Source organism: Ambystoma mexicanum, chromosome 2p (assembly GCF_040938575.1).
Source record: "Ambystoma mexicanum isolate Mex_15411 chromosome 2p, UKY_AmexF1_1, whole genome shotgun sequence".
Lineage (NCBI taxonomy): Eukaryota > Metazoa > Chordata > Amphibia > Caudata > Ambystomatidae > Ambystoma > Ambystoma mexicanum.
The window spans coordinates 274,015,264-274,039,254 of record NC_090923.1 but is presented as its reverse complement, the minus strand read 5'-3'; the positions used below and the strand labels follow the sequence as shown (position 1 = coordinate 274,039,254).

The 23,991-nt window shown below is 47.4% G+C and overlaps 1 protein-coding gene across 6 annotated transcripts in view; it reads left to right on the top strand.

The window, feature by feature from the left end:
• Positions 1-23,991, top strand: part of LOC138566370 (inter-alpha-trypsin inhibitor heavy chain H4-like) — a 1,003,937-nt gene that overhangs the window by 807,946 nt on the left and 172,000 nt on the right. For all 6 annotated transcript variants that reach the window (XR_011301923.1, XM_069643539.1, XM_069643537.1 and 3 more), the window contains one exon: positions 20,690-20,870. Coding sequence is in view for 5 of the 6 variants with exons in the window: in XM_069643539.1 (XP_069499640.1) it covers positions 20,690-20,870 (181 nt within the window). In the remaining variant the exon portion in view is untranslated. The remainder of the gene's footprint in view (positions 1-20,689; positions 20,871-23,991) is intronic.

Below are 23,991 nucleotides of genomic sequence, written 5' to 3'. Positions count from 1 at the left end.
TGAGCTGTCCTCCCGAGCCGAAATAGGCTTCATTAGTCGAATGCTAACTTCATGAATATGGTGGCAATGCAACTGTGTATTTAATTTTAGGGAGAGTTCTAAAGTAAAGATGAAACTATATCATATGAAAAAGATATCTATAGAGATTCATCAAGGGACTAAAATAAACAGCACAAAATAAGTTTGCTAACATGCCCTTATCACTCACCCAGATATTTCATGTTGGCAAACAAAGGAAATAGGCATTTTCTGCAGCCCTCTGCCTTTGAAATTGCCCCACAACACATGGACCTATTTACACCCAGCAAATGCATTATCTTTTTGGTAAGAATTCTAACATCTCTCCCAGGCAAGGTGAATGACTTCCTCAGGGTGTCAGGCTTGCAACAGGCACATCAGTGGAACCTGCGGGATAACAGGGAAGACTTGAGAGAATATAATTAACATAGGAGACCCCTTTATGTTGGACAGACTGGTGTGAGGTGAGGGCCCGGGAGGTCAAGATGCCAGTAAGCTGCAGGATGGATATTTTGGCCATCTTGGTTTTGACTGTAGATCACTTTCTTCTTAAGTCCTCTGACTTCTTGCAAATCAAGGACTCTGGAAATGACAGAACGAAGGAGGGGGCATATTACGAACAGCAGCCTAAATTTGGCTTTACAAGGGGGCTTCAAAAAGAAAGAAAATCCCGTTAGGATTTGACTATGTATGAGGGTAAAACAGTCTTTTGTACTCATCCAAGAGCCCATGCTTTCTTAAGAAGAAAAGAAGGTATACAGCTCATGTGGGTATTATTTTTACGTTTTTGACTGGCTCACTGCAACAGTCATAGTAGTAGTTCTGGATGGAGCAGGAGGTGAAGAAACAGCTGCTCGCCACTGTAGTATTGCTGGTCAATAGTTATTTCAGCACAGTTGCAGAAATATGAAAGAAGGGCAAAGTCATGACCACTGGAACCACCGCCTCCAGCACCAAGACACTGTCAACCTTTCTGTGTCGCCCGTTGAGCAACTCTACATGCACATATGCTCAAACTCTATAAAGTCACTCGCCGCTTCGGACCATGACTAGAACCTTCCAGTTGCCACCTTTATGACGTGATGGCTGCTGCACTAGTTCTAGTGTTGAGTGGCGTACGAGGTGAAGAAACTACTGCTGTCCCTTGTACGTTTGCTGGCCAATAGTCATTTTGTCACAGCAATAGTTGCAGAGATAGGAGGGAATGACGCAGCTACACTTCCACCTTTTTACATAGATCTTCTTAGATAGCCTGTGAAGTCTCAAAGTGCACATCATCAGAGTGTGGCAACCACAGCACCACTGTGCCCAGCCACCAGAATTTCTTAAACTAAAAGATTATTTTAACACGTCTTCTTGTTCTGCCATGAAAGTCAAAAATGCCAAAATACTTCAAATGACATGACATAGAATATCAGCATCTCAACTTTGCATTAAATCTGTGTAACAGGGTATGACCGGGACCAAGTTGGGTACTACACATTTGCTGTTCTACAGGATACAATACCATGCAAAGAGCTGTGATGAATCTTCAGCAGTCCTGTCTCCACCAGTCAGTCATCATGCCATTCCGAGTCTCTACTGTTACTTCAGGAAATGTTGCAGTTGTCTAGTGACTAGTGACTAACTGCAGTGAGGCTGGTGGATTTACAGGCATTAGCATCCATTCTACTAACGTGTGGAATGGGGAACAACCCGTGAAAAAGAAGGCGTAATGGGGAAGTACTGCAGGGAAATACACAGAACGCCCACACGCACACGAACAACACATATTCATGGAATTGAAAACGGGATACCCGCGCATGGCAAAATACACGCACAGGCCTAAACACGTCCGCCACACGAAGGCAGGCAATAGCGTCCCTGCACATTGCAAAAGTGTGCGCAAACAACAAACACGTATATACAGCTAAGGATGAATGTCCCATTCGGTGGCCCCCTAGGTGAAATGACGTGTCACGCAATGCACATGCATCCCATAAAAGCAAGAAAAAGAGATAAGCGACCCCTGTAGCCCACGTGCGTGTAAAAAAACACACGCAGTACACTGTGGCAGCCAGGAACCCAAAAAATACGTACGCGATCAACACGCAGGCTAGTATGGCCGGAAGAAAAGGGGTATGTGACAAACAGGGACACCCGCAGTGGGAAAAATAGCGTGTGCGACCCACCGTCTGCCTTGCGTGTAGAAGAAGAACGCGCAGCCAACACCCACCCGCTGTAAAGTAATCACGTGTGAACCCAAACGTCTGGAAAACACACGCACCGCTTTCCACAAAAAGCACGTACAGAGCGATGGAAACCCACGTGGGACCCTCAACCCGTGCCAGGGAAACACCCGCACGTGTAACGTGTTTCCTCAAATTACACACTGACGTGCAGTTTTTTCACGTGCCAAATCACTCGGTATCAAGCTGGCCACGTGACAATACACGGAAGACCACGCTCCTGCCCAGAAGGCCATTTTCCTGCCCCCCAGAGCCCCGAGCAGCCTCCCACGACCCAACTGCTGCTGCTGCCTGCCTGATGCCACTGTGCCCTGCCATTTGGTGCCTGCACATCTGCCATCTGCAGGGGTCTGCTGGAACAGAAGACTCACGACTGGTGTTCCATCACTCCACAGCCCAGCCCCAGGACCGAGTTGCCCACCCACACCTGCCTCGGGGGTCGCCATGTCAGGGCAAACACCATCAGAGACCACTGGCAACCCCCAGCCAGAGAGGCAGAGGGCTACCAGCTTCAGCGATAAGGAAGTTGGTATCCTGGCGGAGCAAGTTCTGGGGCATTATGATGCCCTCTTCACACCATCGCGCGCCGACAAGAAAGGACGGGAGAGGATCTGGGAGGACAGAGTGGATGCCATCAACACGGAGGGGGTGGCACCCCGCAACATCAAACACGTCCGGAAGCGCTGGGAGGACTACAAATCCAGGACCCTCAAGAAGGCCTGGTGTCTCTTGGAGGCAGTGGATGCAGTTGGGCACCGGGCCCAACTTACCACCCAGCAGATGATTGCCCTGGAGCGCATTCGCCCAGTGCTTCACCACCAGATCCTCAGGATGCAGGCCCGTCTGGAGTCGAGCGGTAAGTGCCCATGCATTCACGTTTCAAACAGTGCATGTTGAAGCGTGGTGGTAGTTAGGTACTCGGCTGCATGTGTGACATGGGTCAGGTATGGATGTGTGTGTGCAGGGAAATGATGGTGCTGCATGTGAGTCTAGTCAGGCGTGACCCACATGGATGGTGTATGTGTTACAATGCATCATGCTGAGCAGCATGCGGAATGCACACATGTATGCATGCCTGTGTCTGTACCGTGACATGTTTGTGGTGTGATAGATGTGTGCTGCTGTCATGGACATGCATGAAGTACATGTCCGTGTGTCAGAGTACTGTGCGCGCCATGGATGCATGACACATGTCTGTGACGATGTGTTGAATCACTGATACCGCCTACACATCCTTGTATCCACTGTGTCTGTGGGCATACGGGGCCAGATGCATGACCCTCCGGTCATGCATGTGCATGTACATTTGATCAGCATGTCCCATGATGCATGTGAGTTTCAGCCCACCATTGGATGTATCTACGGTGTGGTGGACACGGATGCACATTTTTGTTGCATGTGCCATGCCGGTTCCTGCATGTGTGTTGCCTGCACTGACCCATGTGTTGTTGGGAGACATGATGGAAGTGATGATTGACAGTGCCACTCATCTGCTATTGCTTCCTGTCTAGGGGACAATTGTACAGTGCCCTGATGCTTGTGTTCAATGTCTCCCTTTACACAGCGGCGATTGAAGGAGAGGGCGGAGACGGCGCTGTGGAGGAAAGTGGCAAGGATGCCTCCACCGGCTGGCGACGCGAGGCCCATTCACCCTCTCAGGAAATTCCATCATCTGGGAGCGAGGGGACTGGTGCCACGTCTGCCACTACGCTGCAGCGGAAGGGGAGGATGAGCCCCCACAGGGGCTTGCTACGGCGGAAGACGGTGTGAAGCCATCCAGGTTGGTGGTGTTGCAGTCCAGGGGCAGGGGCAGGAGGCAGCACAGGTCGTCGCGGAGGTGCCTGTGCATCTCTCTCTCCCTGGCACTGTGACTGCATCACCATGCACCAACAGGGAGGCCCCGTCCCAGCCCGTCCGCAGGTAGGGGGGAGGTCTACATCATCTGGCACTCCTCTACCTGCGGACGAGGGGACCCGTGACCGGATGGAGTCCATCCGTGATGACGTGCTTGGTTCCTGGGGAGACCACGCATATATCATGAAGAGCTGTGTGCCAACGTGACCCAGTTGGGAGGAGCCATGGTCGGGGGTTTCCTCCATGTGTCGGCCAGTCTTGCAGCCCTCTTTTCCTCTGTGCACACTATACGCCAGTCGATCTCCCTGCCGTCTTCCAGCTCAGATGCCACCAGGGCCCCCAGTGGATCTGCCCCAACCAACGCAGCCAGCCAGGTGGAGATCACATCCCTGCCGCAGTCGGGAGTCGGAGGTCCAGCAGGGGTGGCCACCCCACCAACTGGACCCCAGCGGATGGAGGATGTGCCAGTATCATCAAGCAGGGCACGTGCATGACGGCGCCGGGGGATTCCATCAGCCCGGATGTCATCGTGGTGGCAGAGGCAGTTGCGTCGGAGGCAGCAGCAGGCACAGCGTGGGAGGCATCATGGCTCGGGGCCATCAACACCCCAGGGCCAGGCATCGGCCGAGGGGCAGGAGGACCCAGGACTGGGAGTGTCTTCTGTGTTTCAGCGGTTGGGCCAGCAGATAGATGCAGAGAGGTGGCGGGCGGAGAGGGCACGGCTCAGGATTCTCAGGGCGGAGAACTCCATGCACCGGGCTTTGAGGCGGGCGGAGGGCCTCGAGGAAACTTGCAGGGATTTGAGGGATTCAATGGCTGGATCCCTGCGAGACCTCAAGTCCAGGGAACAGGCTCGCCTCCGGAACATCGACGTGGAGTTCAATGATGCCCTGGGCCGGAACATCGAACAGTGAGCCGTGGGACTAGGCCGCCGCCTTTGTAAATAGTTATGTAGTTGTAGGTTTCCTTTATTTTTTTCCTTTGGGGTGCATGGACTATGCCCCACCTTTTTGTATATAGTTATTCATTAAGTAGGTTTTATCTAAGTGTTAGTTTGGATTGTCGGGCTCATGGACCCTTGGATGTTCATTTATAAATAGTTTTGGACCTGCATTTCATTTTCTTGGACCCACGGTGGTATACTTTGCTTTTTTTAAACTCTGATTTTTGTTTGATGGACTGATCCATTGGAGCCATTTTACTTTGGATTTTATTGATTTCTGCATTCATTTCTTCTGCATCATTTCGCAAATCCTGGCTTTTGTTTATTATTTTATTATTTTTATTATTTTTTTATTTTTTATTAGAGTTGTGTTTCTGTTGTTATATAATACATTTTTTATTTACTTCATTTGGGTGGTCTTCTCTCATTGTTTTCGTGCATGTCACAATGTGGGTTTTCTCATTCATGTGTCGCCATTGTGTGGGTCTGACGGACATGTATTCATGGGCATACTGGTTATATGGGATCTATCATGACATAGGGATTTCATTGTGGAGTGTATGGAATGCTTGGTTCAGTGTTTGGACTGGGGTGGCATGGGGTGGGATCTGGGTGGCCTTAAGGGCCATGGGTCTGGATTGTGATGACGTGTTGGGTGGGGGACATGAGTGTGGGCCTGCTGGCAGGTGCCTGTCACTGGAAGTGGGGGACATGAGTCAGGGCCTGCTGGCAGGTGCCCGCCACTGGGGGTGGGGGACATGAATGAGTCGGGGCTCCCAAGTGCATGGTGCCACTTGGGCTGGCTGCAGGGCATGGAGAGGGTGGGAGGGGCACACCAGGGAGGGCCCACACTACCATATGGCATGTAAAACTCCACACGTACGCCTCGGAATACACGTTCCCCGCTCGCGCTAGGCCAATAGCATGTAAAACTCCACACGCACCCCTCAGAATATGCGCAGGCAGCCCATCTACCCTCCACATACCCCGCAGGCAGCCCTTCACCCCAGTCCATAGCCCGCAGGCAACCCATTCACCCTGGGCATGCTCTGCAGGCAGCCCATCCACCCTGGGCATGCTCCGCAGGCAGCCCATCCACCCTGGGCATGCTCCGTAGGCAGCCCTTCCACCTGGGCATGCTCCGCAGGCAGCCCTTCACCCCAGTCCATAGCCTGCAGGCAGCCCATCACCCTGGGCATGCCCCGCAGGCAGCCCATCCACCCTGGGCATGCCCCGCAGGCAGCCCACTCCACATGGGGGTTTTTTCCACGTTTTACCTGCTTTTTCGCTGGCACGAGCAGGGTACATGTATTCCGAGGGGTGCGTGTGAAGTTTTACACGCTATTGGCCTAGCACGAGCGGGGAACGTGTATTCAGAGGGGTACGTGTGAAGTTTTACACGTGATGGGCCTGGCGCGAGTGGGGTACGTGTATTCTGGGGGTGCGCGTAGAGTTTTACATGCTATTGGCCTAGCGCGAGTGGGGTATGTGTATTCCGGGGGGTATGTGTGAAGTTTTACACGCTATTGGCCTAGCGCGAGCGGGGAACGTGTATTCCGAGCGGTACGTGTGAAGTTTTACACGCGATGGGCCTGGCGCGAGCAGGGTATGTGTATTATTCTGGGCCGTGTGCGGGGAGTTTTACACAAGTTTTCGTGGTTGGGTGGCTGTATGCTGGTCCACTGGCCTTTGCGCCATATACTGGATTTGTGCGATGTTTTTGGCGCACGGGGAGGGGTTGGGAGCGTAACTGGCGCTGCTGCAGGATCGCTGCACCGCTCTGCGCCACGGCTGTTTATGGATGTTGAAATGGATTTTGGCGCATGCGGCTGGCGCAGACTGCCGCACGCGCACTCTGTGCGCCAGCCGTGTGCGCCACTTGTGCGCTGAATTGTATGAATTACCCCCTAAATCGCTTCTTAGCTCTCACCATCACTGCAGATGATTATAGAGGAGCATGCAAAACTCAGATGGAAAATAGCCAGGACATAAGCATGGCTCTAAAGCAAAAGTGAATAGCCTCCAAGCGAAGGTAGATGGAAAAATGATTCCATTGTTTCGTCCCCACACATACACCTCTAGTGGATCAAAAGAGTCTAGGAACCGAAGGAGATACTGTTGAGAAGAGCTAAAAACTTAAGAGGGAAACTAGCATTGTGTGAGGGTACTTAGATACACAGAAACACAACCCCAGAAGAACAGCAGACATTGCTGACGTCATCACTACACACAAACTTGATCCCATCTTCATCACTGAGACCTGGCTAACACCCACCTCCACCCACATCCTAAACGTCCTACAGCATCCAACACAAAGACCAGCCAAGCAAGACAGGCAGAGGTCTCGCAGTCATCCACAAGACCTTTTGGCCCTGCAATAGACATTAATTGTGTGCAGAGAGATGATTGGTTATTTTAGATAGTAGTTTGGTTAACACAATGTCTGTCTTGTTTTTATTTAATTAAAGCTAATTCATCATCAGCCATGTATGCCTAACCTCTGCACAGGCACCCGGTAGTATGGAATAGTCAGTGATATATTTCTGTGTAATTTTCAATTGTATATTCTCAGGATATGACTGATATGCAACATTAAAATGTTGAATAAGAGCAAACAGAATAGAATATACAGATTACATAACAAAAGGGAAATGGGAGAACCTGGTGCTGCTCCACAAGTAATCTTTGATGATGAGGAACAAAAAGAGCAGGGAATAACCTGCTGAGAACAATCTGCATGGAAAGAAGAGATTCACGCAGAGGACAGAAAATCACAAACAGACTCATACCTGCGGCAGTAAAGTTGCAAATTACAGCCGAAATCAGCTACTGTTACCGCTTGGTCCCGTGACAATTACAAGTTGGGGTAATCCATGCATTTGAAGTTAAAAACATCTGCATTATTCTCTTATTCTCAGTCTTATTAAGCACATAACCCAAAAAGAAAATGAACCATAAAAAAATTGTCTGAAATACTTTGCTTGTGTTCTTGTACTCATTTTCTCTGTCGAGATGAACACGTTTTGGCTCAGTGAAATGCTCATTAAGGCATTTGCACATAAAACAGGTGTGCCAGAAACATGGACAACTAATTAGATGTCACAATAAATTCCCACTCAGTTGTGCATCTTGTGAGCAACACAAAGTCAAACTACAAACTGCACCTCCTCAGAGGTATTCTTCCTTTCCTCTCCTTCCTCCAGAAGCTCACTGTCTCTAGAGCTCTGGTTCTCTCTAGGCTGGATTACTGCAACAACCTCTATATAAATCTGCCTGCTACTACTCTCCACTCTCTGCAACTCTACCAGAACAGTGCTGCAAGACTTGTCCTTGGCCTCAAGCCCAGGGATCGTATCTCCACAGCCCTGAAATCTCTTCACTGGCTCCTGTGACTGCAAGACCCTTTGCATTGTCCACAAGGCCTTCTCGGGCCTGGGTCCGCAATATCTTCAACTCTCCCTTCAGAAATACCTTCCTACTCAAGCTCTTCGCTCCTCCACCTCCAACTCCCTGAGGGTCAGTCGCTTCTCCAAGCAACGAGTTGGGGGTAGATCTCTGCCTTCGGCTGGGGCCTCCCTCTGGAACAGCCTCCCTGCTTTGCTGAAACTTGGGGATAACCATCATTTCTGGAAGCACCTCAATACCTTTCTCTTTGCTTCTGCCTTCCTCTCCCCCACAGAGTTAATGTCACAAAGAAATGTTTTTATGGACGCAGTAGGTCTAGGGAGTCAGAAGTACCTCCTGGTAGTTTTCGGTGTCAAGCTCACCAGATACGTTTAGGCTACAGACAGGAGCTAATCAACCCCTCACTCCTGATGATTTAGAACGCTATGTAGCACAAAAAGAGAAGTCAATTGGAAGAACAAATAACTAAGACTTATATGAAACACTTAGGTGTGCTGGTACAAGTCACACTAGTGAAGACCTGCAGCATTGTCACAATGATTGGATCTTCTCCGGCTTCTTTACAGCTATACTTCTGAAACTGCATCACTGGGAAAGCCGAAGTGCAGCTGCTAACTTGGAATGGGAATTAATGACATACATGCATGGAGAGGCTATCATCTTGAATCTGCACTTTATGAGGTCAATATACACACGACAGCCAACACAGATCTCCCCTCGCCACCCATGCCACTGTCGCTTAACACACCACTGCCCTGACCTGCTCTGCCCCAGCTGCACTGCACTGACTCTTAAACATAATGCAAGATGAACAAACAGACAGTACTATATCTTACTGACTTATACTCTCTATGCAAATATTATCTGCCGTGTGTTAATATACTTTTAAGTACATGTGCACATGTTTCGCACTGACTCGCTTCTTTAGAAGCTGCGTTCACATACATACAATAACATAGGTTTACCAATCTTGACCCTAAGTCCTCTTAATAGATGTCTTTAGGTCCAAAGTGATCGAAGGGGACAAAAACAAAATATCGAAAACTTTGAAGATCACTTTCAACCATTTCTCTTTTAAAATGCTATTTCATCTCAGGGCATCGCTATTATTACAGATGTCCTTCCTAAAAACGTTGATCCTGTTCATGAACTGGATTTCGTTTTTTTTTCTGGGATGCCCGACTTGTAAATGCTCAATGTCTTACTGGTATGTCCTGCTTTAATAGTTGCTTTCACGTGACTATGAATCTGCATAAGGAGAACAGTTGCCCCTTCCGTTTATAAGCTTACAAGAAGGAAATCAACGAGTACGATATGCCCCGATCTACTTTTTAATATTCCAGCATATCCACATACTTGCCAACATTCTGTGACCAAAAAGATGTAGGATTTTTCAAGTTTCAAAAATTATAATTCGCATAACAATGACATCACAAGAAAATACAAAACATACATTCTTTGCACCATTGAATCATTCTAAAATACACACCCCATCAAACAGCACAACAATTCAAATGTTAAAAATGTATATTTCTGAATGGTAAGTTAACACCAAATTCATTTACGCAGAAGGTAATCACACAGAGCCGGTAGGCAACATTTGTTACTGCTCTGTAGCAGCAGCCTGGGCAATGCATATGTATTCCTGCAGTGCAAATTGAACACTGAATGACATGGAGACTGATACCCCCCTCAGTCTGATGGGCAGATGCTGTGTGATGGCGGTATTGTTAAGGATTTCAATCAGGCGATGCACACCTTAGTCTCAGCCCAGTATGCAGCGCGCGCGATTGAAATGCTTATGTTAGATTATTAGATTCAATATTGAGATGATACACCACTCATATCACACCCCCTTTTGAAATACCCCGGGTCACAATGGACCATGAACCAGGCTGGTTGATAAAATATAATATTTATTTATGTATTTGAAAATTAAAAGAATCATACAATTTTTAATATGGGGCAGCAATCACCATTGGGTGATAACAATATGAATTTAAGCAATGCACTTAGTTTACCCTTCTATTGACACAACTACAAATCACCAGGGAATAGGAGCACTTTTTGATTTTAGGTAAGATGGCACTTGAGTTAGAATTTACCCCTGCAAGGTTCCCTTAACCCACAAATAATCAATTCTAAGTGGATAAGCAGAATCAGCAGGTAATCAGGAATGACAACTGGAAAACAGAATTAAAATCTGACTTTCCCTCCCCAAACAATAGAGAAAAATGGATTTTAAACCCTGGCGATGCTAAAATGACACTCGGAAATGGATGAATAAATGAATGAATGTGTATAACTCTTGAAACAAAAACAATTCTTTACTGGAGCAACACTGGAAAGATACTAGCAATCACAAGCAATGGATTGAGCAAAAGCATACAATTCAAAATGGAATGGAAGATTGAAAACAGTTTATAATCAAAATGACACGTTGTAAAATGATCGAACGTTGGCAAATCTCGCCTGCATATACCAAAACATTTTTTAATGAAAACGGGTGAAATATTGTAAATTGTGATGTGTTGGGGGTGTAGCTATTGATCATGGGTACATTATGAAAGTGAAATGAGGTATCTAGCTGGTAAATTGAGTGAGTTATGCAAGATGTAGTGAGGTGCGTTTTTGAGAAAATGAAGGCGCGAAAAAGGAAAATAAATCAGTTTTGACAAGGACAGTTTTACTCTACACTAGAGCATTATTCAGGCTAGGTTACCAGATTGAGACACAGTAAGCTCTGGCTTTGACTCGCGAGTTCAACCCTAGCACCTCCGCGCCCGCCCTAGCGGATCCAGCCAGATCACTCCAAACAGGATTAATAGTTTAGGATTTTGCCAGACAAAATTATTAAAGAAGTTGGCATCAGCACAAGGAATCAAAGACAGGGTTTCAAGAACGATTATGACAATATTATAATTTCTCAGGATAAGTATAGGATGACTTAGAGATTGGGATGGAACAAAGCAAGGCAAGGTATACTATGTTTTCTATGGTTCCTATTGATACTCACAGTCCACTTTTAGTTTGGATTTTGGACAGTCAGCGGTTCTGGTCGCCACACGGATCAGGTTTAATACAGGACAGCCGGACAAAATCAGTGGGACAGAGTCAGCTGGGCAGGTACTGGATACCAAAGGGAGTAGTTTCTTACCTGTAACTCCATTTCTCCAGCATTGGTATCTTTCATGGATTCACATGCTTAGAATATTCCCCGTCGTCAGACTGGGAACCCTCGGTACACATATATATAGTAATTTCCAATAGGAAAAAACTTCTGCCCTATCCCCGTCTGCGTCCTCTACGGGGCCGCCCACGTACGCCCCGTTGGACGTGATGGTATATAAGCCCCGCCCCCGCGGGTCCCTTCAGATTTCGACCCCTCCAAGATAACGGGGGAAAACTTGCTTACATACCAATCTTCCACATTGCAGTCCGGGGAGGCCGGAGGGCGCATGTGAATCCATGAAAGATACCAATGCTGGAGAAATGGAGTTACAGGTAAGAAACTACTCCCTTCTCCAGCATTGGATCTTTCATGGATTCACATGCTTAGAATAGATTGTAAAGCAGTAACATCAAGAAGGAGGTGAGAGTGCAATGTAACTTACATTCGTAGAGACACCCCCAAACACTACCGTTTACACCATGTATGTAAGCAACAACTTATTATACTGATACGAAACGGATTTCCGCCATACAATGCTATGTCATATGACTCAGTATGCACCCCTTGCGCATATATCTACCCGCCCACTTATGTTTAGGTCAATAAACTATGTACATTCATGTATACACTCTGAAAAAAACAGCTGAGGCCAAATAATAGGCAGCATTATTCTTGAAACTTTGGCTTACCTCATTGAAAAAGGTGGCGAAGCACTGCCCTTCCCATTTGTACCTCATCCGCGTGCTGCTTTTCCAGGCAGTAGTGGCGCGTAAACGTGTGCGGAACAGACCATGCCGCCGGCTGTCAGATGTCCGTCAGCGGAATTCCTGCCCATAGAGCCACGGAGGAAGATGTCGATCTCGTGGAATGGGCTCTGGGACGATGTAGTAGAGGTCTCCCGGCCTTGGAATGACACAGGGTAATCGCAGAGGAGACCCAGCGAGCCAGACCTTGTTTGGAGATAGCCTTACCCCTAGCCGAGGGGCCGTAGGCGACGAATAGCTGTCTGGTGGCTCTGATATCTTGCGTTTTTTGCAGGTAAAATTTTAGCGCCCTTTTGACGTCCAGAGTGTGAAGAGCCTTCTCCGCCGTCGACGAAGGAGATGCAAAGAAAGTAGGGAGTACCAGGGTCGAGTGCTTATGATAGACCGACGGTACTTTTGGGATGAATGAAGGGTTAGTTGATAAAATAACTTTGTCCTTAAAGAACCTCAGATATGGAGGGTCTATGACCAGTGCCTGTAGTTCCGATATTCTTCTAGCCGAAGTGATGGCAACTAGGAACGCGAGTTTCCAAGATAGAAATTGTAGAGATGAAGAGGACATTGGCTCAAAGGGAGGCTTCATTAAGGCAGCTAGAACCGTGTTCAGACTCCACGACGGTGGGAACCGTTTTTCCGGAGGGAAGGTTCTAAACAGACCCTTCATGAAATGCTTCACTAGCCTGTCACTGAATAGTGGAGGGGACTGTCTTCTTCTTGTAAATCTCGAAACAGCCGCCAGGTGTACTTTGATTGACGATGATGACAGTCCGCTCTCCGCAAGATGAAGAAGATACGGGAGGATTTGCTCCGGAGTTACTTCCAAAGGTTGTATATTTTGTTGTGTTTGACACCATATACAGAACCTTTTCCATTTGCTTACATATGATTTGTTAGTGGACGGGGCCCTGGCTGCCTGCAGAATCCTTCGGCAATCAGTCGAGACTTTTAGGTTCCCGAACTCCGAGAAGTCAGGAGCCATGCAGTTAAGTTCAGGCTGTCCGGATTGTGGTGCCACACGGTCCCCTCGTCCCTGGACAGGAGGTTCGGCACTTTCCTGAATGGTATCGGCTGATCCAGCGACAGATGAAGGAGGTCTGAGAACCATGGTTGCCTCGGCCAGCGCGGGGCCACTAGGATGACCCGGCAATTGTACCTGTGGATCCCCTGGATCGTCCTCCGTATGAGGGGAAATGGAGGGAAGGCGTAGAGGAACTTGCCTGTCCACGGAAACGAGAACGCTTCCCCCAGGGAGCCTGTTTGGGGCCATCTGCTCGCGAACTGAACACATTTTCGGTTTCTTTCCGTGGCGAAGAGATCGATCGACGGGGTCCCCCATCTTTCGAAGATTTCCCCGAGTTGAGTGGAGTCCAGCTCCCACTCGTGTATTTGTGACATAGTCCTGCTCAGGGAATCCGCCTGTACGTTCTTCGCTCCCGGTAGGTGGTATGCCACTAGGGAGATGTGGTGTTTTAAAGCCCAATGCCAGATCTTTTGAGCTTCCTTCGAGAGGGTCCTGGATCTGGTGCCACCCTGTTTTATGAGGTAGAACATAGCTGTCGTATTGTCCGTGAGCACTCTTACTTTTGACCCCTTGATGTGTGGGAGGAAAGATTTCAGGGCCCATCTCACCGCCCTTAGCTCCAGGACGTTGATATGTAGGCGAGATTCGGTCGACGACCACCTGCCTTGGGTTTGGTGACGTGACATGTGTGCTCCCCAGCCCGACAGAGAGGCGTCTGTAATGATGGTGTTCTGAAATTCCGGCTCCTGCAGGGGGACCCCTCTGTCCAGGTTGCGCGCCACTTTCCACCATCGGAGGGCTTTGATAACTCGTTCGTCGTCGACTATTATCTTGTCCGACCAGCGGCCTGTGGCCTGCTTCCATCTGTCTGATAGGAACTCCTGTAGAGGTCTCATGAACAACCGGCAGTTCGCGACTAGGTGGATGCACGATGCCATGGAGCCGAGGAGAGCCGCATATTTTCTTACTGACAACCTGCTCTGTAAACGAAGTTGGCTTGTCAGGTGTTTGATCTTCAACAACCTTTCCAGGGATGGTTTCACTAGTCCCGTGTGGGTGTCGAATTGAGCACCTAGGAACTTCAAGCTCTTCGAGGGCTTTAGTGAAGACTTTTCGTAGTTCACTGCAAATCCCAGACGCTGTAGCAGTCGCAAGGTGGTCAATAGGCTGTCGTTGGTCGACGCTGGGGAGGATCCCCTCACAAGCCAGTCGTCGAGGTACGGGTAAACGTGATGCCCTTCCTTCCGCAGCCAGGCTGCTACGGGTGCTAGGCACTTTGTAAAGGTTCTTGGGGAGGACTTCAGGCCGAAAGGGAGCACAGTAAATTGGTAGTGTGTTTGGCCGACTAGGAACCTCAGGAACCTCCTGTGGTGAGTGCGCACCGGAATGTGAAAATACGCATCTTGGAGGTCCAGAGACGCCAGGAAATCGTTCTTTTGGACCGATCTGATTACTTCCTGTAGAGTAAGCATCTTGAACTTTTGACTCAGCAGGGTTTTGTTGAGGTCCCGTAGGTCGAGGATGGGGCGCCACTTCCCGTTTGGTTTCTTTACTACGAAGCAGCGTGAGTAAACCCCTAACCCTCTCTGCGAAGCAGGGACTAACTCGATGGCGCCTTTTTTTAGCATGAGCGCAACCTCTCGACGCAAGACGCTTAGGCGTGGTTGAGACAGGCGTATCGGTGGACGTCTTGGAGGTCTGGATTTGAATCTTAGGGAATGTCCCAGTCTCACCGTGTCCAGAACCCACCGATCTGTCGTAATTGACTCCCATTCCTCGACGCAACTTGACACTCTCCCTCCTAGAACGTCATTGTTGATCTTTTTGTTTTCCCGTCGACGACGAGTAAGTGGGACGTCTCTTGGAGGCCTGGAAATTTCTGCGTCGGGTCGAGGACTGTGAGGCGCGCCTATAGCCTTGGGACGGATATGAAGACCTCCCGAATGCTCTATCCCTTGATCCCGCAAATCGTGCGTTTCCCGTAGCTCCTCTAAAGGGGCGAAAGGAACGAAAGGGCTTACCGCTTTGGAGAGAGCCCAGTGAGCGCGCCGTCTCAGAGTCCTCCTTCATTCCTTTCAAGGCCTCATCCACCTTTTCGCCAAACAGGTGGTCACCTTCGAAAGGCATGTCGACGACCTTATATTGCACCTCGGGTCTAAAGTTGGTGCACTTGAGCCAGGCCTGGCGTCGTAGAACCACTCCGTTGTTAATTTGTTTGAACCCCGAATCTGCCAGGTCCACCGCTATATTGATAGCATGGTTCGAGGCTTCTTCTCCTTCACGAACCAGGGACATAGCTGATTTTCTGTGTTCTTCTGGGAGGTGGTCCATAATGGGTGCCAGTCTGTGCCACATCTCCCTGTCATACCTGGCCATGATTGCCAGGGAGTTCGCTGCTTTCACTGTTGACGCTCCCACTGACAGGATCTTCTTACCGAAAGCGTCTTGGCGTCTAGCTTCGGAATCCGGAGGCGTAGAGCATTTATGCTGGGCCTTTGCCTTTCTCGTCGCCGCCGCCGATACCACCGAGTCAGGCGTGGGTTGCGCAGAGAGGCATTTTGGCGTCGAATCTGGAACTTTAAATTTTTTCTCTACGCGGCCCTTGACCGCAGGTTCCGAGAATGGATGCCGCATGGTTTGGACGCCCTCTTTCCATACGTGGTCCAGTATCGGTATCGAAAAAACGGAACGCCTATTCTTGCCCATGTGGTCAAAGAGGAAGCAGTCCTTCTTTTCTTCTTGTTGGGTCAAACCGAACTCCTTGCAGGCCTTTTCCATCATGGAATGGAAGGCCCCTATGTCATCCGGTGGAGACGGGTGAATGGGACTTTTCGGAGGATCCACCTCCACATCCGAAACCCATGACGGGTCTCTCGACGGCGAGAGGGAGATACCAGAAGCTGACCCCTGTTCAGAGAGGGAGTTCGAGAGCTCACCTTCTTCCTGGACTGTTGGAGCAGTTGGGCCCACGACCGATCTAGTCGGGCGGTGTGAAGGTCCGGGCTCGTCGACGAGGGGAGTCGTCGGAACAGGTGGGAGCCTTTCGTCCAGGGACTTCAAGAGCGAGTGTAAGGAGGAAAGTACCTCCATGGAGAGAGTAGCCTGGGCGTTTGGAGGCTGGGTGAAAACTTGAGAGCAGGTTGCACCAGAAGGAAATCTGGGCCGTAGCCCTAGGTCTTCCGGGCTCACTATTCTGAAGCCGTCGTCTTCTTTGGAGGCGATCGAAACTGCCTGTTCTTGCAGCAGTGTGTCGGGTAGCCCCATGTCGAACACTTCTGGCCTCCAGGCCTGGAACTCCGTCGACGAGGGAATCGTCGTCGACGATGAGCCCGTTTGAAAGGCGGGGGACTGTGACGGAGTGGGCACTTGGATCGTCGCCGTCGTCGACGGAGGGCCTGCAGGTGGCTTAGGCGGTCCCGCCTTCGCGGAGCTCTCCCTGCGTTTATCCGCCTCTCTACTCGTAGCTGATCTTTTCTGATCGCTCGAGGAGGATTTTGGCCTGTCCTTATCTTTCTTCGACGAAGAAGAAGAGGAAGATGATTTCTTCGTCGATTCTTTCGATGAGGCCTTAGAGGAATGACTTCGAGGCACGTCCTTCTCCGTAGGTCGTGATTTTTTGGCCGGAGGTTCCGACGGATGTGAGCGTCGGGGGGCTTCTGATGTTTTCGCTGAGGCGATACTGCGCACCGATCCTACCTCCGACTGAGGGTACGCTCCAGCGCCGTCGTTCAGCCACGAGACCAGTCGCCGATTCCGGTCCTTCAGGGTTTTTTGGGAAAACCCCTTGCAAATATCACATTGGTCCGCCGAGTGGTGGGGGTGAAGGCAGTAGAAGCAGTCAAGATGGCCATCCCCTTCATAAACCTTCTTTAGACCGCACGTGGCACACGGGCGGAAAAGAGGCTTACCCGACATTATTGCCAGCCCAACAAACAAAACTCGTAGGAGTTAGAAGTGGACCAAACAGACAAACTCGCAGGAGTTAGAAACAATTCGATAAGTATTTGAAGAAAATACACGAGGAGATCCCACTATCTTTGGAGACGGTTGAAATCTGAAGGGACCCGCGGGGGCGGGGCTTATATACCATCACGTCCAACGGGGCGTACGTGGGCGGCCCCGTAGAGGACGCAGACGGGGATAGGGCAGAAGTTTTTTCCTATTGTAAATGACTATATATATGTGTACCGAGGGTTCCCAGTCTGACAACGGGGAATATTCTAAGCATGTGAATCCATGAAAGATCCAATGCTGGAGAAGGATAGTTCTTCTGGACTGGCATTTTGCTTACTGGATACTATAGATCATCATTAGAGCAGGATGGCAGCAGCAGGCATTGAGTGGCAGCAAGCCAGGTTAATTCAGGGTACTTCCCAAAACACCACAGCGTTTCCCTTGGTTATTGGGATTATTTTAGAATTGAGGTCCAGCTGAAGCAAGATCAGCAATGCTTGGCCTTGTGGTTAGGGTCTGGAGTTTAGATGGATAGATGCAAGATGAAGACAGGAACAGACAGGAACAGGACACCGGCGTAGGAAATCAGGAATCAGTGTGTCTCTGTGTCTTGTCAGGGACCCTTATTTATAATGCAAAATTACATCATCAAGGTAGAGGCTGGGCAGGGTTAACTGCGCCCACCCCTAAACTACTTGGATTGGGCAGGGGAGCTAGTCTCTGCCTCACTCTCAGTTGGTTGGATTTCTAAGGGGATGATGTCAGGTTTATGAGGTGAGGTTTACAATATCCCAACACTCCCACATTTACTTTACTTAAAGTCCGATTTTGCCAAAAACATAGATTTGTTCACTTGCAATCTCTTGGCAAATTATACACACATCTCACATATGAGGCGCCTCATATTTCAGTCCAATCCTCAGGTCTGTGCGACCTTGTTTCGCCTTTCTGATACATTTTGGTGGTTTTACACATTAAAGATTTGGCCTAAAATCCCACAATTTTATACACAAATGCGAATTGTGCCCAGGGATGTATGTACAAAATTTTATGTTTTCCACATAAATACTTTCCTTGGAATCAGTCATCTTTCGTAACTTCTGTTCCCCATGCAGAAATGAGTTCTACCCAGTTTTAAAAGATAGCCCACAAACTTAGATTTAAAAACTACAAACTTTTACATTTCTGCTCATTCTTGCTACAGAAATAAAACTCGTTAAAGTGTCTTTATAACATAGTCTCTGGCACCAAAAGGCAGTCCCTATGTTACTTGATCCTGTTTTTTTTCTTTCTCCAACTGCAAGCAGCTGTCATTTCCTTCCAGGCAAGGGGTTTCCAGTCTTAATTGAAGGTTTTATTGCCCCTTCACACTTGACAGGTGAGTGTCCCAGGATTGCTATTGTCCCAGCCTGGAGCACAGACAAATGTTTGATGAGCATGTGAACTTTCATTGTCCTGTCCCATACAAAGTTTTTCAAGCTGGCACTTCGCACCTACGTGTCTTGGATTTAGGGTGTATCTCCCTTCCTTTGAGGATTTTCATAGCTGGCAAATGGAATTACCGGTTTTTCTGAGAGTATGCAACTCCAGCCTATGGCCCTCATTAGGACCTTGGCGGAGGACCATGGCGCTATTAGCACCATGGTCCATGGCGCTAAGCTGCCAACTCCGCCATGGGGGTTGGCGGACTTACCGCCCCATTCCGACCTTGGCGGGGCGGTAAGTCCCCAATCCCCATTTACCCTTCCCCATTCCCATTTTTGCCCCATAGGGTATAATGGGAGTGGGGAAGGCGTTAATTACGCCACCGTAAATTACGGTGGCGTAATTAACAACAAGGTCCCTTAGCGCCATGGATTTTAACGCCTGCTAAAAGCAGGCGTTAAAATCACCATGGCGCTAAGGGAACTCGTACTCAGGCGGTAAGGGGCGCCATGGTTTACGCCGGCGTAAACCCCTTACCGCCTGGGTCCTAATGAGGGCCAATGTGTTTTATCTATTTCATTTCTTACTTTGGGTCTTCAATTAAACAAACCTATGACAGAAGGTATCCTATGTGTATATTATCACCACTAACATAATTCCTTTACAGGGCTAAGTAAGCAGGCTTTCATTAAGAATTTAGTTTTAAACCAGCACAGCTCATTTTTCCACATGTGTTGAAAACTGCTATCATTTCTTTCTTTAATTCGGTTTGCAGCTCCTCAAATTGCCACTGTCTTTGCAGCTGTAGTCATTTTCCTTGCAGCAGGACTCTTATCTCAAGTATAGATACATTTATCCTTGACCTGGCTCAGAAAGTAAAAAGTCTCTTTGAACTGCTGCACCTGGATACATTTTGTCAAGAAATAAATGCATGTTCCCGTGCGGGTGACAAGAAAGTTGCCTGTTGATTTCTTTGAAATGTACTTTGACAGGACCTGTCATTCAGGAATTATGCCCAGTTTTTCTGAGGTGCAATGACTTATCCTGGGCATGGCAGGGCCGTTTCCATCACAGTGGTTTCTGAATGTACAGATGGAAATAGCATAACACTGCATTTTGAAAGGGTGAAGAAAAGTTTCATTCTGAAGGGGAATTTTTGGCTTTTGCAGCAATGCAGTGCTGCCGGTTCACTTGATTCCATAAATATGTCTCAGAACATACTGGCATACTTTTTCAGTGTGTCCCCTTGTTCCATTTTGCCTGAATTGTGTGAGGCAAGATGGTGCAGCCATTTTTCTGTTGCTGCCAAAACGCAGTTTTGAGGTCCTGGTTCTCAGAGTAGCCAGCGCAGCCATGTTGCAGTTTCTTGCGCAAATGCAGCTCAGTGATGTGGGGCAATGTGTTGAGTCAGTCAATACATCCCACAGTACGCTCTGCCACTTGCCTTCATTGGTGGTTAACCTAAGGGTTAAACCGGAAAGAATGCGGGCCAGAGTCATAGCTGTTAGGTCAGTGGGTTGGTTTGAGCCCAATCAAAGTAATCACCTACCAGCCCACTGTACAGACAGACTAATTAATGTGTTGCATGCTTTGTCTTGCAGGCCTGCCATAGAGTCACATAAATTACCTGCCACTGTAAAAAGCAGTAGGATCTGTCACCCAAAATATGTAAGCGGTAGAACTGCTTAAAAATCAGTAGCCTACTGCCTAAATCTGTAGGGTTGGCAAATATGCATCCATTGTAAGATAAGTACAAAACTATATTTTGAAAAGAACAGGATCTGAATCACAAGAAGGTCAAAGCTAATATAAATCAATGGTTCTGATTTGAGAGTTATTTTAGGATGTTATGGCAGTCATTGTATTTCGGTATGAATAATGATTTTATCATTGCATTTATTCTAGGTGTTTGGGTGAATGGCACAAAGATGCATCGTGCAAAGTACAACTATTTTGAGTCATTTGATATTACATACAAAGATCCTGATGTGACAATATCTGTGTCACGGAGTAAAATAACCATACAGAGTGTTAACGTCAATACTACCATGTCCTGGTTTGAAACTTCACCTGTTAAAATAGACAGGTAAGCCATCACAAGGTATCTAATATACATGATTACAAATTAATTTCACACTTATAGAAGGTATATTTGTGTAATTTCAATTAAATGTAATTCAAAGTGATTTTTTTATATTTTTTTATTTTAGTGTGAGTTTGTAACACTACAAACTACAATATACATTGTTTCAAAAGGCAGAGAGCGAGAAACCGGAAAGGCACACATTAACAATCCAAGCACATAGTAGCTAGAAACACACATTCTTTTTTGAGCAGCAGGAGTAAAAGAACATAACAACAAACTGATACAGTGAACTGAGCAATGCCTCAGAATTGACAGCAAAGAAGAGCTGGAGTAATTGTCATCTGGCAAGGGTGTAGAAACCCTGTCTTTTTGAATTTGTGTTAATTAAATTGATGCAGGTAATTCCATCTCATAAGGGGTAGTCTGCTAACCAGGCCCTCCATGCCAAAAGCATTGTGTGCACGTGTGCCCTGCAGTATCAGTAACCTGATTTCTAGTGCCCGCTCTTCAGTGGGATAGAGCAGGCTCATAGGTCACAGGTGCCTCTTGACATCTGGGATGACAGCTTCAGCACAGAAGTTGCACTTTTAAATCTGCACCTCGACTCTAAAACTACATATTCATAAGAAATCACCATCCTGGTGGCAGTTTTGTCTGTAAACATAAGCTATAACTGTTTGGGGTATTATATTTGGTTTTTCATGTAATTATCAAAACCACAACTGAATCTGTATCATACATTTGTGAACACTGTGAGCCATGTCAGCCATGGACAGTCTCTGTGTATTCTCCCTACACTGACTGCCTCTTCTACACCCAGAAGGACCATAGCCAGTGGGGATTGCCTTTATAATCCTTTGTGAGGTCATGAAACAACTTTCTCCGGCAGCCCATGTGAGGTGTGTGTGGGATTTGCTGGGGAGGAGCAAGGAGAAGGTGTGGTTAGTGGTTGGTTCAGTGTGTCAGTTTTATGTTTGTTTCCAGGATTTCTATTGTCATTGGATTAACTTGGGTAACTGGTGATATTGCTGAAAATGCCTGTTTTGTGCTTTTGTGAGTCGAATTGCCAGGTGTACAGTCTTTTTCTGAAGGTGAAGTGTTCTTGTGAGGTTCTTATCTCCTTTGGGATTGAGCTCCATATATTGCCAATTAGACGTGAGAGTGCAGTTCCTCCGAATTTCCTTTTTTCATATTGTTTCATTTCTATTTGGAGGTCATTGCTTGATCTTAGGTTTCTTCCCAGTTGGTTGCGGTTGATCTTGGCTTGGAGGAATGCTGCTCATTGGCCATGTAGTGATATGTGGGTGATGCTGAGTTTGAAGTTGACCTGTTTTTTTACTCTGAGCCAGTGTAGGCTTCTTAGGGCTGGTGTGATGTGGTCTCTTCTGTTTAGTCTCAGGCGTATCCTTGCTGTGGTGTTCTGGATGCGTTTAAAGTTTTTAGTGATTTGTTCTGGCATTGCAAGGTAGAGGCTGTTCTAGTTATCTATTTTTGATAATACTAGGGAGGTGATTGTGAGGCTCTTTTTGGGAAGGAGAGGAAGGATCCTTCTAAGTAGACACAAGAGGAAGAAGCATTTCTTTGCAATAGCATTGACTTGAGGTTCGAATGGGAGTCTGTTGTCCATAAGTGTTCCCAGATTTGTTATCACAGCTGATGCTTGTGGTTCTGTTCTGATGCCGGGTGGCCAGTTCTGTTCGGTGCCTGTTGCATTATCTTCTGGGATGTGATCATGATTTCCATTTTGGCCGGGTTTAGATTGTCATCCACCCATATATGTCGGTAAGACAAGTGTTCAGGGTGTTGTTTGGGTTGTAGCTATCTTGACGATGAGTTGGGTATTATCTGCGCAGTTCTAGGCTGTCAGTCCATGGTTTCGAATGATTTTCATTAAGGGGCACATGTAGATGTTATGAAGTAGTGCGGAGAGACTAGAGCATTGTGGTATGCCACAGGAGATGTTTTTGGTTTTAGAGCTGAATGGCGGTAGATATGTTTTTTTTGGTTAGTCAGTGAGGAAAGATGTTAGCCATTGAGTCTTTTACACTGCATTCCTTCAGTCTCTCAATTAGTGTTGCAGGTCTGATTGTGACGAACATAGCTGTTAGGTCTAGTATTATGATGGCAGATTGTGTGTTGTTGTCTGCATTTATTTTTAGGTCATCACATATGGATAGAAGTGCTGATTCTGTTCCTCTCATGTGTCTGAAGCCTACTTGTGAATGGTTGTGTGTTATGTTTGTTTCTAGGTGGTTGAGTAGGATTTTGTATATATTGTTCTCCAGTAGTTGGGCAGATTAGATATGGGTCTGTAATTAGTGGCATCCTCTGCACTTCCTTTTTCGTTTCTTAGGAACGGCTTGATATAAGCTGATTTGAAAGATGTTGGTACTATACCTGTGTTTAGGGATACGTTCATCAGCAGGCAGAAGTAAGATGCTGGGGTGCTGTGGTTGACTATTTGCAGCTAGTCACATTTGAAGTACCTCACACATCTCACCCACAAGTCAGAGTTTTTCTGAGAAAGTCACTAGCTGTGTCACTAGTACATTCGTATCCAGAGTTAGGAGATAGCTGGTCTTAAACAAACACTCTCCTTTTATGTAGGTGGCCACAGGGGCAAGAGTGTAAACTTTGAAAGCACCCATACAAAAAGAAAGAAAGAATAGTAAGTACCATAAAAATGACCTGAACAACATGTCTGTATTATAGTTTAACTATAACAGATGCAGACGCTAATGTATGTTTTAAATGTTTTGCCTACAGAGAGTCACGAATGGCAAGAAGCAGCATTCCGTGCCATAATGCAGGACCTACTAAAATGGTCTACTAAGTCAAGCTGTAAATAATGATAGGCTGACTAGGAAATGAAAAGAGAAATACAATAGGTCACAAAAGATATGTATAGTACAAGAATCTGATTATCCAATCAAGAATGCTAGACACAGATTGTATGGCTCTAAGCAGCACAGAATAGTAACCTCACACTTTGAAAAGAAAAATAAGAAGAAGATTATAAATTACCCCAGGTAGCACCGTGTGTTAGTAGTATGTAGAAAGCCCCTGAAGAAGTTCCTTAGATTGTATCTACATAAGAGGAATGAAACATGTTGGACAAGTA